The following is a 16330-nucleotide window of genomic DNA, read 5'->3' as shown; positions in this document are numbered from 1 at the left end:
GGAAGTTGCCCCTGAAGGTTTGGATGCTGGCTGTCTGTTGTATCCTTGACGCAGGGTAATACCCTATATAGCTTAGTAGATGTTTGAATGATTACTGCTGCAGTAGCCTGTTAGTGCAGTTTTTCTTAAACAACTGTGCTGTATGCACTGTTATATGCATTATGTACATGAAATGAGTTTGATGTTTGTCAGCTTGAGACTTAAGTTAGGAATGTAATAGAGAAGAGGGCAGGAAATTTCTCAAGTTTAGGTTAGTGTTTTGCCTGATTATATACCTCCTTTTCAAGTGCTTTGCCAAAATTTAGTAGGAGAGAATGATTTGTATTTATAGGTTTGCTGCCCTTAAGAAATAGCTTCTTCCTGTTTTCTGAGAAAGCGTATAGAGTGAGAGGTTGAGGAGTTGCTGTGTTTTGGGAACAGTAATGTGATGACAGGGTTTGATTTCCTTTTTTTAAGTTGGAGGGGGGCAGATTCCATAGGCACCTAATTTTGGAAGGGATTTAGTAAGTTTAAATGTGTCAAAGTCCTTTCCTTCTGAGGTGGAAATTAAGTAAGCAAGGTTTTAAAGGAATGTGAGAGACTAGTGCTAACAGGGTTGTTTCTGACTGGGGGGTAGTGACCTCCCTTACAGTCATAGTGCGGTAAGGGTGGGGATGAATTTTGTCTTTGACTGCCCAGTTAATCTTTCCAGAGTCTTCTAGGGCTAATGAAGCTTTTCTGGCTATTGTGCACATTTAGTAGTTTTAGTCACTAGGTATCCTTTTTTTGCTCAGTTAATTAGGGTAATATATGTATTGTGGTCCTCAAAAGACACTTTTTTCATTTAGATTAGGAGTCCTGCGGTTTGAGAGCACAGATCACTAGAGAGATGTTTTATGGAGTTGTATAAGCAGTTTTGAAGATTTAGCAAGTGTATTATCTGTAGAAGTGCAAGTTTATATTTTTGTGGTGGCGGCTTTCCATAACATGTAATAGATGTCATTTCTTGTATGCTTTAGGTTTACTTTGCACTGTCTACTGAAGCAACATAATGCGTGAATATAAACTGGTGGTCCTTGGTTCAGGTGGTGTAGGCAAATCTGCATTGGTAAGTTATGAAAATGTGTTAATGTATTTTCTCCAGCTGTATTATTTAGACATGTTGTATATAGAAAATCTTTTACAGATTACCTTTAAAAAAATAAATGGATAACCATCAAAAAGTATACAAGTGATTTTTTTTTATTTCCATTCACCATGATTGAGTGTACTAAACTAGCTTTGTTAAACTCCAAGACTGCATTTGTTGAAACCAAGCTTTTCAGCTCCCTTTGTACAATATCTGGAGAAAGTTGTGGAATTGGGAAAAAGGAAGTATTAGTCTATGGGCCTTATCAAGCCTTTCTCTTACCGTGGAGTTTGCAGTAGCCCACTGTGGGATAACTATTATAGTTTTAGCTTTTAAAGTATCTTTTTGCTGAGTTGTTCCAGTCTATCCCTCTGTTAACCCTTTATCTGAAACTAGTTGCTGGAAAAGTTGGAACTTGGGTTAAAACAAATTTGTTGGAAATAGTTCTGTCCTTACGTGAGTTGGGAAACGTAAGATCCCGACTAGAGGGGAAATTAGAGATTGAACTGAGTGGTGAAGAGATTAAGAAACTGCAGGCATTTTTGTTTGCTGTTGAGAAAGGGATTGTATAGCAAGCATTGAAGTTTAAATGGGACTTTCAGTACATGGGAGATTGGTTGGTATTTAATTGAAATACTTGTCTGTCTTTGTTTACTGGGGAAAGTTTGACTGGGTAATACCCATTTTCAGCAGAGGCCTGAGAAAAAAGCTCCATTTACATACATTGCATTATATGAAGTTCCAGTCGTACATAGAGTAATTGCATTTCTTTTTACATTTATACACAGATGATAGTTACATTTATGCATTGTAAGATTTTACAGAGGGGGAAGTTATTAGAGAAAGACCACACGTGCAGCTTAGTGAATTATACAGGCAGCAGTTATGTATAAAAATGTTATTTCAGTAAGATTGAGAATATTAATGTTTAAGGGGAGTATTTGATGAATGTCATACAGTGAACACGAAGATCTGATGTCTTCATTCCTCCTCAAGATAGGGTCTCAGATATGACCCTCTGATCTGGCTCGGCCACATACTATAGACTTGGATCCGACTCTCAAGCTCCTTCATTTTACCCTTAATGTCTTCTATCCACCCAGGTATCTCAGATCATGTTTACAGCTCAGTGAACATGGATGCGGATCAGCCTTTTCTCAAGCTTGGGTAGATTTGTTTCTTAATCATTGTAGTTTTTTTTCTCTTCCATTTTTCCACAGATTTGTATGTCCTCCCTCTTCTCTTTTAGTGTGCGTATGTTTCTCCCTACAAAAAAAAAAAGTTAATTCTATTTATGTTTAGCTTGCTGTTAAAGTTTCACTTAAAGTTAACTTTAGAATTTAAACTTAAGGTTAAAGTTAGTATTTAGAATATTTTTTTTTAGTTAAAGCTTTAGAAAGTGTTATTTATGTTCTTGGTAGCCATTGTTTTCGGCGTTTTTTTTTTTTCCTAGGCATGGCGGACAAACCTTCCAGTTTCTCTGAAGGACTTTCTCGAACCTAAGAAGTGCAAGAAATCTTCGGACCTGATTCCGTTGGGTCCGCAGAATTTACTCCCAGTTAGATCCTGCAGTCTCTATAGATCCTGGGGATATCATCACTATATCTCCCACGCCATCATCTGCTCCTACATCAGATCCTGCACCTCCATATCCTAGGACTTGGAGGTCTCCTGGACTGTTCCCGGCTCCCCTTGTTTGCTTTATCTAGGTTCTCTAGAAGCTGGTCTGATGCAGATGTGGACAGGATGATGAGATTCCTAAAGGCCCAGATCCAGATGGTGTAGTCTCTGCTCCATCCACTGCTGTATCTGTGAGTTACTCAGGCCCCATGCCATCAGAGCCCCTTCTCCGATCCAACCTTTGGTTTCCAAATCACAGAATTCTGGACTTGTACGCGTTGGGCATGATATCAAGGAAGATCCCTTCCTCGATGCCTAGGATGCCCTTGACGAGCCCTGTTGTAGCCTTTTTGCAGCAGAGCGAGTCTTAGAGCTGTGGGTTTAATGCTGGGTCTGGGGGACTGGGATCGGCCCTGTCTTCTTAAGAGTTGTCCCTTATGCGCATCAGCAGACAACAGTTCAGGTCTGATCCCTTCTGGAGCTCGTGGATCTGGAGTGAGTCCTGCCCATTTTCCTTGGGTTCAGATCCGGGGGAGATGGAAAGGGCTTTGCCTAGTCCTTCAGCTTTTCAGGTAGTGGAGAGGTACCCCCCCCAAGTTGGAGATATGATGGTACAGGTTCCCCAGTCTGCTGCTGTACCTCCGTCGGATCCAGGCCTTGCTGTCTAAGGTCTGGCCACGAGTCTTCCTGTTCTGAGCGGAATCCAAGAATTCCTGTTCAGAAGGGATCCCCTTCTGACACTTCCACAGAACACCCACCTGAGGAGGTCCCTCGGAAGAAGACGTGCAGAAGGAGGCACGTGGACTCCCGATTGGAGTCCTTAATGGAGGATACCGACCGATGAGGGGGAAGGATCCCCCCCTGAAAATTTCTCCTTTGGGGACATATTAGAGATCCTAAAGCAGCAAGGTGAGTTGTGTGCCCATCATCTTCCTCGGAGGAGTCTGTTCTCTTGGAACCATTCTGGTTGGGCCCATGTACGTCTTAGTTGACCCCCCTTCCTGGCAGATGCCCTGGTGGATTTGGTATCTCACTGAGCATGGATGGAACTGGACACCATCAAGCTCATACCCAGACGATCCGATAGGTTTCTGGTTCCCCGTGCAGACAGCACTGGTGTAAGGGTCCCGTAGTCTATGCCATTGTGGTGGTGGCAGTCACCAAGAGCTGGCAGAGAAAATGGCTAATGTTCATCTGCCTAACAAGGAGTCTAGAGCACTGGACAGCATTGGGAAGTGTGTATACACCTCAGCCACCTTTGCGGTGAGGTCGTTGAGCTACCTGGCTCATTTCACTTGGCTGCAGAGAGATCTGATCAAGGAACTGTCAGCAGCTGAGTCCATGCCTGCGGAGGAATTTAAGAAGGTTGCTCTCAAGCTGACCACTCTCTCGTTTCTCACTAATTCATCGATGAGACTAAGCTCCCTTACCACGGAGGGCACCTCACAAGCAGCTGGTTCAGGACTTTCCCCATGGAGGCATGCCTGGATGCAGCTGTGTGATTTTGCAGAGCCTTTTAAGGCATCGTTCATGAATGCCCCTTATGAAGACTCTTCCCTTTTTGGGCTGTCAGTTCAAGACACTCTTACCTGCAGCAAAAAGGATGGAAAGACCCTTTCTGCTGTTGGAATTAAATTTTCTACCCCCTCCCTCCCCAGAGGTCCTTCTCCTGGAACCAACATGGAGGTAAGAAAATGTGGATTCGCAAATCCCAAGGGCCTTTCCAGGATCCATGTGGGGAACCCTCCTCTAGAGGCAGAAGGGGGAGGGTTTGATGGTAGACGCTGCCCTAGAGGCAGAAGGGGGGGTCTGCAAAACCAGGGCTTTAGGGAATCTCCTCCCAATAAGCCCTACCAACGCTCCTGAAGCGCTGCCAGACTGTCAGTCTCTGGAGGCAGTCAGGGGCCAACTAGTTTTGAACCCATTCTCTTTCTTCCCCTAAACTCCAGAAGCCTTCCCAACATGCCACCCAGTCAAAGTGAGCAGGTAGCACAGGAAATCCAACAACTGTTGCAGAAAAGTCATCCAAGAGGTCCCAACCGAATAGAGGATTCAGAGCCTACTCCCACTTTTTATGGTGCTGAAAAAGATAGGGGGCTTAAGACCCATCTTTGATCTAAGCAAACTAAATGAATATGTAAAGAATTTGAGGTTCTGAATAGTTGCGGTTCAGTCCAGTCTGTCACTATTGCACAAGGACGACTGGATGTGCTTGATAGCCCTCAAGGAAGCATGCTGTCGCATCAAAATAGACAGGCGGGAGACATCTGCATTTCCATTTGGGCACCAGTCATTACCAGTTCAAAGCACTGTCCTTTGGACTTACCACAGCCCCGTGGATGTTCACCAAATGCATGGCGGTGGTAGTGGCTCACCTGAGGCTCAAGGGCTTCCAGGTGTGTCCATATTTAGACTATTGGCTCCTAACTGCCCCCATGAGGCATCAGCTAATCGAAGCTAGGGATTACTGAATCCAGTTATCACATTCCCTGGGCATCACCATAAACACGAGCAGATCCAGTGTGACTCCAATACAGAACATGGAATTCATAAGTACGCAGCTCAGTACAAGGGATCAGTTAGCTTCTCTTCCTTCCTTCTCACAGTGTAACCATCCTGACAAATCAAGTGCAGGAACTGTTAACCCAAAAGACCCCCTTGGCTCGTTTGATTCTGCAGACCCTATGGTCCATGTCTGCAGCCAATCTGTTGATCCCTCTAGCCAGATTTTTCATGTGGGTCCTTCGGTGGGCGTTAGTGACACAATGATTCATCCTTTTGTCAGTTGTTGTCCCTTTGCATCAGGTTGACACCCATCTGCAGGCGTCATCTCAATTGGTGGATCCAAACAGACAACATTCTAGGCAGGCCATTCGTGAACAACCCCCCCCCCCATAGCCACTTTGACCGTGAAGGCTTCCTAGTCGAGGGGGATCATTACAATGGGAATTTGGTCCAAGGCACGTGGTCCCCCACTGAGACCAGGTTGTATGTCTGTGTCCCAGAGATGAGCAGTCCTAACATTGCAAGCCTTTCAGGATGTTTTCCCCTTGGGGACTATTGCAGTACACACTGACAGAGATGGCTGTTGTATGGTACATCAACAAACAAGGAGGGACGCGTTCTTACCCCTTGTCCAAGGAGGCCATTTCCAGTTGCAACGCACACTCCGGGGAAAATGAGAGGTTTGGCGGGCAGACTTAGATCGCTTCTGGTTCCATACGAGTGGTTCCTCAGTCAGTGGTGAGCATGATCTTCAGCTGTTGGGGTCAACCTTGCTGTGACCTGTTTTGCCTCTTCCCTCAACAAGTGCAACAAGTTCTTCACTCTGATCTCCCCTCTCGGGTTGTCCCTGAGGGATGCACTAGTCCGCGATTGGCCCCCGGGTCTCCTATATGCTTACCCTCCTCTTCCACTCATCCAGAAGTTCCTGTATAAGACAAGCAGGCTGAAAATCTCCGTCGCCATCATTGCCCTGTTCTGGTTTCATCAAGTGTGGTTTCCCTTTCTTTAGTCTCATCTGAAATATCCTCCTTGGATTCTGGAGCCAAGTCAGGATCTCCTTTCTCACCCATCAGGGATGCAGCGTCCAAACCTTCGATCCCTCAAATTGACCGCTTACTTTCTCCACTTCCAACCCTAGTGAGACAGTCCAAGCTTATGTCCCCTGTCCAAAAAATCCTTTTAGTTTTGCAAAAGGCTTCCACCAAAAAAAGTTCTGACGGTAAATGGAAGAGATTTTTTATTTGGGTCTCGAGCAGAAGCACCAGTTTCAGATGTTTTGCTGATGTCCTTCAAGGATGCATCTGCAGTCCTTACAAATGGGTTGTCCTGTCGTCAGGCAGCCCTTCGGTCGGCCGGATTCCAAAGTCTGGGTCTGGCCTCAGTTGGTGTCGCACTTCACCCGACGTCATAGCTGCAGTTCTTCGGGTATAAAGGCGTCAGCCAATGCCATTTTCCTCAGTCTTTCTTGCCGCGTGGCGCCCGAAGCAGAAGCTGTTCGCAAGTGCCGGTCGGTCAGAACCAGAGATTACTACTACCGAATACAACTTTGAAGACTTCTAAAAAGATAAGTACCCCTCAGCCGATGTCAGAAAAAGTGAATAACTGTTTAACTTGTGGGAAACAAATACCTCATAAAGATTTCCACTCTTACTGCTTACCTTGCTTAGGCCCAGACCACGACGTAGCAGCTTGTCTAGCCTGTGCTTCTTTTAACCGACGGACGCTTAGACGTCTGTCGGAATTTGCTGAGCAGTTTTTCGGCTCTGATTTTGCTTATAAGATGCCGTCGGATCCTCCGACTACACAAATAACCAAAACGAAGGAAAAGGACCGACATCGCGGTCCGCGGTTTCGCTGAAACCGCAGTTAAGCAAACCGCGAGTGTCTCGGTTTCGGCTGAAACCGAGCAAGCGGTTCTTCCTTCAGCCGAAAGCATGCCTTCTACCGAGGCTGCTTCTAACCTCGTGGAATCGGCTTCTGAAATCCAACCTGCTGTTGCGATTTCTCAGGACTTATCAGACACTATTCCCTTGGATATTTCTACTCCTGCACGTGGAGCTGCTAGGCCTCCTGCAGCCATGTCCATTAAGGCCTTTGCCAGGGCTAAAGCAGCTAAAGCTACAAAAACTGTGCCTGTTAAGACCCCTACTCACAGGCCCAGTTCCAGTTCCCAAATGCTTTCTTTGGCAAAGGATCTTATTTCTTTAATCCGGGGATCCCAGCCTCATCCAGACAGGGCCTCTCATCCACCTCCAGAGAAGAGGCCTAGAGCAGAGCCCCCTGAGCCAGTGTCCACAGATGATTCCTCTGATGATTCAGATAATACAGACCCTCCAGAGGCTCCTTATTCACCTTACGAAGACTCTGATGCTGAAGAGTCCATCCCTTCTGCCTCTCCACCTGAGGAATTTTCCTTTGGGGAAACCTTGCATGCTATGAGGGAACAATTTCAATGGCAGGGCCAAGATTTTTCAGACTCCAGGAAAAGGCTTAGAACCTTCTTGCATTTACCACAACATAGGCCTTTAGCTATATCTCCAGTTCTTTCTGTTGTAGATGATGCATTTAATGATGCTTGTACTGCTCCTGATTCTTTACCTCTGGCCCCTGCTAAGCCCGATAGGTACTACAGGGTCCTGGACACACATCACCATTTATACAAGGCTCCTTTTGCAGATCCCGAAACTATCTCCCAGGGGCCTAAGGCTGTAGCAACTACCTCTGCTAAAAATCCCCTCCCCTCTGAAAGGGAATCCAGATCCTTAGAGAGATTGGGTAAAAAAGTTTACACTTCTGCTACTCTGTCAGCTAGGGCCTTGAACTGTCAATTTCATATGATCCAATATCAAGAATATATGCTTGACCAGTTAACTAAAAAACTATCCTCTGATGAACCTTTTGATAAGAAGTATGTTCAGGAAATGGTACATAACATTCAACAAGTTAGTAACCATTCTTTAAAATGCGGCTATGATGCACTGGAGGCTTCCTTTAGATCAGCCATGACTGGCACGGTTATCAGAAGGCATGCATGGTTGAAAGAGCAGGCCTTACCGGACCATATCAAATCAAAACTGTTAGATGCTCCCATGGACAAGGCCAATTTATTTGGTTCTCCTGCACAACAGGTACTGAAGAAGATGGAGGAGAAGGCAAAATCTGTACAAACAGTGAAAGATTTCTTACAGGTCCAACCTCCAAGGTTTAGCAGGAATTGGCCCTCCAAAAATTGGTCCTTTCCAGACTCCTCTAAAGCACAGAGAGGCAGGAATAGGCGATCAAGAGGCAGAAACCAATCCAGGGGTGCCTACAGGGGACGCCAGTGGCAGGGTAACAACCAGCGAGGCACAGACACAGCCACCACCACTGCAACAGGACAATCACAGTGACTTGGCTCTGGCACCGCCTACCAGGGAACAACTAGAAGCACCCTTAGGCGGAAGGCTAGCCTTATTCTCAATAAACTGGCATTACATCACAAGAGACAAGTGGATTTTACAGACAATAGACCAAGGCTACAGGTTCCACTTCCATACCCTACCAGGGAAGAGAGGAATGCCAAACCTACCTCCAAATCAAAAGACAGAAGCTCTAAAACAAATATTTCAATTATTAAGGATGAGAGCTGTGGAAAAGGTACCATCTATGGAGCAAGGAAAGGGATTTTACTCCAGACTCTTCCGGGTACCAAGAAAAGAGAACAAATGGAGGCCTATTCTCGACCTGTCCGCTTTAAACACATTCCTCATTGTTCCAAAATTCAAAATGCTGACTCTACAGCAGCTTCTTCCCATGCTGGGCAAGGAGTCTTGGCTGGTAACTCTAGATCTCAAGGAGGCATACCTGCACGTCCCCATACGACCAAATTGCAGAAGATACCTCAGATTTCTTGCAGGATCAGAGCATTATCAATTCTCAGCATTGCCCTTTGGCTTATCTACTGCGCCCAGAGTGTTCACGAAATGCCTGGCATCAGTAATTGCTCATTGCAGGCTTCAGGGAATCCAAATTTACCCCTACCTGGACGACTGCCTGATACAAGCGGACAACAAAAACAAGCTAACAGAAGACTTACAAAGAGTCATTTACCTGCTACAAGTCCTGGGATATACAGTCAATATAAAAAAGTCAAGGCTGATACCATCCCAAAGAATAACATTTTTGGGTGCAGAACTGGACACATCAAAGCAAATGGCATTCCTAACTGCAGAAAAGCAAGAGCAACTACCTCTCTACTTCTTGGCATTAACAAAGCAGAACCATCTAACAGCAAGAAAAGTACTGCAAGCCTTGGGCTTCATGGCATCCTGCATAATACTGGTCCCTCATGCTAGGCTGCATATGAGAAAGCTACAGTGGTACCTAAAGAATTTATGGTCTCAACACAAGCACAGCCTAGAAACCAAAATTCCAATAATCCCATGCCTGAAGCAAGAGTTCCTATGGTGGACTCAAGTCTGTCAATCAAACACTGGATTGCCCTTCCGCAGCATTCAACCAAGCCAAACCATCACGACGGACGCCTCAGACCTCGGTTGGGGGGCCCACATGCTGGACCGGTGCATACAAGGCTTATGGACTCAAGACCAGCTGCACCTACACATAAATCTAAAGGAAATGCTGGCAGTAAAATTGGCAATCCAGGCATTCAGACCATTTCTCCGAGAAGGTCAGTTGATAAGGACAGACAACACAACAGTTATGTGGTACATCAACAAGCAGGGAGGCACACATTCATACCCTCTATGCCGGATGGCACTGGACCTATGGAATGTGGCTCTGAGCTACAACATTCAGTTACAAGCAATTTTTGTACCGGGAAAAGAAAACATTCTAGCAGACATATTAAGCAGGACTACCACGGATGCCCACGAATGGATGCTACATCCGGACATCTTCAAAGACATTACAAGAAAATGGGGACTCCCAGAAATAGACTTATTTGCATCCCCACACAATCACCAGCTAAAGAAATTCTGCACAAGGACGTACCACCCACTTGCTTGGAAGGTGGACTCCCTATCTTTCAGTTGGAAAAACCTGACAGCATATGCATTCCCACCACTTCCTTTGATGCACAAGGTGCTATTGAAGATCAAAGAGGACCGTCCAAGGATCATCCTGATAGCTCCAGACTGGCCAAGGCAACATTGGTACCCATTGCTAAGGAGCATGTCTCGGGAACAAATATGGACACTACCCCTGGTTCCATTGCTGTTAACACAGAACAATTACAACATCCTGCATCCAAGCCTGAAAACTCTGCAGCTGACTGCCTGGAGCATTACATAAGATCAATTAACCCAAATTTATCACAAAGGGTTAAAGACATTATCCTTGATGCTCGTAGACCCTCAACAAGGAAAAATTATGCAGCAAAATGGAAAAGATATCTCATTTGGAGTACTGCAAAGGGAGATGATGTGTCACAGGTAAACATAGCCAGCATCCTGGAATACTTGGCAGAGCTCTTCCACACAGGCCTGTCCTATTCTTCCATCAAGATACATGCATCAGCTATTTCAGCAGAATACAGCTCAGATCCTCCTGTCTTCTCGCATCCTCTGCTCAGACAGTTTCTGAGAGGAATTAAAAATGTAAAACCTCCTAGGAAACCACCATTGCCAGCATGGGACTTGAACTTTGTGCTAGAAAAATTGACACTTCCTCCTTTCGAACCAGCAGCAGCAGCAGAATTACAATACTTATCATGGAAGACTGCTTTCCTGCTGGCTATCACTTCAGCAAGAAGGGTATCTGAACTACAGGCATTAATGGCAGTGCAACCCTTCCTGATCTTCCATTAAGATAGAGTGTCCATGAGAACAAATCCTACATTTATGCCCAAGGTGGTATCCAGAGTATCTTTAAATCAGGCTATCCACCTACCTACATTCTTCCCCAACCCACAGAACAGGGGAGAAAGACTGTTGCATACCTTGGATGTACATAGACAGTTACGCTACTACCTGGACAGAACCAAGGGCAATAGAAAAACTGACCAGCTACTGGTAGCATATGCAACAGGAAGGGAAGGAAAAGCAATTTCAAAACAGACAATCTCCAAGTGGATAGGAAATTGCATTAGATTTTGTTACTCCTACCATGGAAAGAAGACTCCAGAGAACATCGGGCCTCACTCTACAAGGGCTACGGCCACTACCACAGCTTTCTTACGAGGAGTGGCTACCAAGGACATTATAGAGGCTGCTACTTGGACCTCCGTGCATACATTTGCCAAGCATTATAACTTACCTTTATACTCTAGATCCCGAGCAGGGTTTGCCACTGCTGTTTTGCAAGGGATCCTAACTACACCATAATCTCTTCTTCCTCCTCCCCTAGTTTGGCTATGGTATTCTACCCATTTGTAAGGACTGCAGATGCATCCTTAAAGGACATAGTACAGTTTTGTACCTACCATAAATGTAGATGTCCGATAGGAATGCATCTGCAGTCAGGATTACCCACCCGCCTTCCCCTCTGTGGTACTCCTAGGGTATTTGCCCATCTTATAGCTAGCTGGGGGGGATCTATTATGGTGTATTTGTTTGTATATATGTACATACATGCTTATTTTTGTGTTTGCTCTCTACTATTTGGAAACATTGGCATTTATCCAAATTTAGCCTTCCAAGAGGGCACCTGGCATCTGGGGCAAGAAACACTGAGGAAAATGGCGTCGGCTGATGCCTTTATACCCGAAGAACTGCAGCTATGACGTCGGGTGAAGTGCGACACCAGCCGAGGCCAGACCCAGACTTTGGAATCCGGCCGACCGAAGGGCTGCCTGACAACAGGACAACCCATTTGTAAGGACTGCAGATGCATTCCTATCGGACATCTACATTTATGGTAGGTACAAAACTGTACTTTTCCTAGCACCCTTTTCAGTAACTGTGCTAGTTTCTTCACTATCAAATTACAATTGGCTACTATTTCCAATTTTCATACAGCAAGGTAGTCCCATTCTGTGTTTACCTTTTGCCTTTGTAAATCTTTCATGAAAGGTGTTTTCTTGTTAAGGCCTCCAATTAAGAATCCATCTTCCCTTTGGGATCTCACTCTTGTGTTTACAGGTTTTAACACGGGGACCTTTCCAACCAGCACCTAGTTCCGATATGAAGTTTGTCATGGAAAACATCCCTCTTGGTGGCTTTGACTTCTGCCAAGAGGATTTCTGAATTGCAGGCCTTAAATCTTCCAAGCCTCCTTACATTGTTTTTCATAAAGACAGTGTCTTTGTGTATCAATCAGTATTTTGTGCCCAAAGTTGCAACAGAGAATATTAATCAATCCAGTTACCAGTTTTCTTTTCTAATTTCTCTAATAAAGGGGAAGTATGTTCTCCATCTTCCAGACAACTTCATTTTTACCTGTACAGAACCAAACAGTGCAGAAAATCTGATCAGCTTTTTTTTTAGCTTTCTCCAGTAATAGGCTTGGACAGGCAGTATCGTAAATTACCTTGGCGAAATGGATCTCTGCTTACATCTCATACATGTATTCATCCAAGGGATTGGAATTACCTAAATTTCCTAGGGCAGATTCAACCAGAGCTCTGGCCGATTCTGTGGCCTTCTGTTCCAAGAACTTCCATTGATGACATCATTGCAAGCTGGATGTCCTATCCAGGAGCAGGGCTTCTTTCGGTTCAGTGGTGCTCTGGCATAGCCTTCCGTGAGGGCCACCCAGGAATTACATATCTTTAGCTTCTCTTCCAAGTAGCTTTAGCCCTCCTGACTCGAGTTTAATGTCTATAAATATTCTTGTATAAATTGCTGACTTGGTTCTGCTAACAATTTGCTGCTTGATTTCAGTTTTATGGTTTCCCTTTCCCCTGCAGTTTCTTGTGGTGAGGTTCGATTTATGTCACTGTATTACATTTGATAGTTGGGAAAGTTTCATAGATTTAGCCAGACTCTTCCCTGTGGTATGGCACTGTTTAGATGTTTGGAGGATTCTTCCTTGAAACTTTATTTTCATTATCTGTTTTTTTTTTTTTGGAGTGTTTTTCTCTTTGCTAGAATAATTGTAAATGGTTCAACATTGGGTCACTGTTGTAGACTGCATAAGCTATTTTGGTTATATAGCCAAGACTATGAGCAGCTGGGCAGCTTTATCAAACGTAAAGAGTGATTTCTGTGTGGTCTATAACTGCAAGGAGCTTCAGCAAAGCTCCATGTAAAGCCTAGATAGAGCAACGACAACATTAATGCTTTTTCTCATATTTTATTTTTATGAAGAAAACTTTTTTTTTTGTAAAACTAATACTTTAGGGAACTTGTTTTGTTTGAAGTGTCATTCTGTACCAGGCGATTTTATTACCTGTGATTGCTTGTTGGAAACGTGTTTAAACCTGCGTTATTCTGGTATGTAATTTGTGTTATGAACAATAGCCCTGGAATAGTGCGCCTGCTCTGGATTGTTTCTTGTCCATTGTTTCCCAGGAAGAGAAATCAAAAAGAAAATCTTGCCTTCTCTTTCTTTAATGGCAGGTAAGATTTGCTAGGGAGTTAATTTATGCTTTTGATCTTTTAGAAGAGGCATAAATGTGAGAAATGCATTTGGAAAGCCTTTTGGATAAGGAAACTTTAGAGACCTCTTTTCATATTCTGGCTTTAGGAAAGGTAATGCATAGCTAATAATTTTGTTTAGATTGTATTCTGTTGTAGGTAAAACCACAGATGGCTATGAATATTTAAATTAATGGAGTAGGTATTCTTCCCAGTTAGAGCAGGAAATAAGAATGTTGTGACTGGATAAGAATGCACTGCTTCAGAATTTTCTTTTTAAACTTGAAGGTTCTCATTTTAAGGAAACTGTTGCTTCAGATTTTTTCTAGAAGACCTTTCTTTTTCTGAAACTTTATCTGAAATGAGAGTTTTTTCAGAGGGATCAGAAATTTTAATTCATGGTAATTGTATCGTGATTATGTATACAGTTGGACATTCATCAATCGGCAGCTGTTCCACCTTTATTTGCTTTAGAGTGTTTTCCTGAGATCTTGTAGCTTACATAACAACCTCCTGCCCCTTTAAAGCCTAATTATACAGGGTACAACAGACTGTCAAATACTTTAATCTGATGATGTCAGTTCTCATCCTCAACAATTGGCATTGATCTGACCTGGCTATTATTTTAGCTCGTGGCCACTAAAAAGCTCTTGAGCTTCTCCCTTACAAATAATGCACCAACCCCTAACATACCTCTGATCTCTTTTTTACCACTTTTGCTTTTGGGTATGGTCACTTTGAGCTCTCAAGTGTTTCAGCTTAAAGATGAGATTGTTTCTTCTGTTTCTTATGATGTATTAGATTCTTTTCCAACTCTAAATCCTCCCTTTTTACATATTTTCGTGTATTCTTCTTATCATAGTCAGTATTCTTTTCTTTCCCTTTTTCTCTAATGCCTTTTGGTGTAGTTCTGTTTACCATTGCTGGTACTTTCTTTATCTCTATTTTTAATAGTAAAAAAAAAAATTCTGCTGTTTTTTTACTTTTGGTATTTTCAAAATGTCTGAAAGGTTCTTCTGACTTTAAAAAGTGCGAGAAATGCAGGTACAAAGTTGCCTCTTAAGCCTTTAAACCCACAAGCAATCTCGGATATGAAAAATAAATAGATCTTGAAATGGTTGCTCCCTTCATCCTTTTCAGTGGCTGTTTCTAGGGCTCAACCCCCCAAAACCTAAGATGTGAAGTTGTTAAATCTCGCCGTTTATTCTCACTGATGGGTTCGGAGCCGATCCTCGGCTCCGACACGGCCGATAGCAAGCTCAAGGTTTGCCAGTAGCTTGAGACCAAGCCCCTTATCCCACAATGCACTGCTGGAATTACCTCAGATTTAGTTTGCCGTGGCAAGAGAGATCTCGGTGATCCAGCTAGTTCGGACCATTTTAGAGAAAAAATTAACAGCAAGTCTATAAAAAGTTTTCTTTTTTGTTTAAAAAAATATAGTGTGTGTTAGTTCTATTATATTTACTCTATAGTTAAATACTTAGATAGTATAAATAGTTTAAAAGTTAGGGCCTTGTTGGCTTCTTAGTTGTGTGGGCCTTTAGCCCTTTTTTCTCTACTTAATCCTTATAATAGTCAGCCCGGATTGGGTTTAGTTGTTTGTGGATCTAATTTACTGTTTTTTCCTTTAAAATGTGAGATGATAAGGAGAGATCCCATCCCAAATCGGGATTCAAAAAATGCCCAGATTGTGTGGCAGAAAATGTCCGTCACTGACGGACACATTCAGTGTGTCTACTGCCTGGGGGCTAAACACCTCCAAGACACCTGTAGTATTTGCCGCTCCTTTTCTTCAAGAGTCCTCATGGAGAGAAGGAGGAAACCTATAGATAGGGGATTGCTACAGCAGTCTTTTTCGGAAGTTTTGAGTAGCCATGAGGGTGCTAGTACATCCTCCAAATCCTCAAAATCTAAGTCTTCAGATAAGGTCTCAAAAAAGGCTAAGGTTTCAGAAGGAGGGTCATCGATTCCACAGTCATCGGAACAGACTGTACCTTTGATTCGGAGCCAGCTCTCAGTATTGGAGCCAGTCCCTGAAGTTCCTTCTTCACCTCCCTCCAGTCAGCATCTTCGGTGCTTTCAGCTAAATCTTCAGTCAGCCTTTCAGATTTGGACATGGATCGGCTAGTACAGAAGCTTTTACAGGCACCAGGACTTGCCAAATTGTCGGCCCCGACCAGCTCGTCTGTACCGAAGACCATGGAACCAGATTTGTCTACTCCTCCTCCGAGCCGTACTGGACTCATGGAGCCGAAGGAAATTGAACCGATGGTGGTCGAGCCCTTGGAGCCGATACCCGCACCGGTGTTATCGGCTCCATCTACTCGGATGTCCTCGGCCCTGACCGAGGGCTCTAGGAGCCGATGCTCTCCCGTCTGGTTCGGGGAGGATAGTCACACCGACTTGTCGGTGCCGGCTCTTCCTCTCGGGGCTTCGGTTCGGATGAGCTCAGCTCCTACCTCGGGCTCGGAGCCCAGGGTTTCGGTGCTGGAGGATCGGACGGTACTCTCGGGTCCATCCACTCCTCGTCGGAGCCATGGTGCCTTCGATGCTATAAGGAGTTTTGTCTCCAAAGACAAAC

At 44.2% G+C, this 16330-nt stretch overlaps 1 protein-coding gene across 3 annotated transcripts in view; it reads left to right on the top strand.

Moving 5' to 3' along the window:
• Window positions 1-16330, top strand: part of RAP1B (RAP1B, member of RAS oncogene family) — a 1113130-nt gene that overhangs the window by 289245 nt on the left and 807555 nt on the right. For all 3 annotated transcript variants that reach the window (XM_044088033.1, XM_044088031.1, XM_044088032.1), the window contains one exon: window positions 999-1087. In XM_044088033.1, coding sequence (XP_043943968.1) covers window positions 1031-1087 — 57 coding nt within the window. In that variant the 5' untranslated portion in view covers window positions 999-1030. The remainder of the gene's footprint in view (window positions 1-998; window positions 1088-16330) is intronic.

Source organism: Protopterus annectens, chromosome 11.part0 (genome assembly GCF_019279795.1).
Source record: "Protopterus annectens isolate FY-2018-M chromosome 11.part0, PAN1.0, whole genome shotgun sequence".
NCBI lineage: Eukaryota > Metazoa > Chordata > Ceratodontiformes > Protopteridae > Protopterus > Protopterus annectens.
The sequence above is the reverse complement of the archived record's forward strand: the minus strand, read 5'-3'. Positions and strand labels throughout refer to the sequence as shown.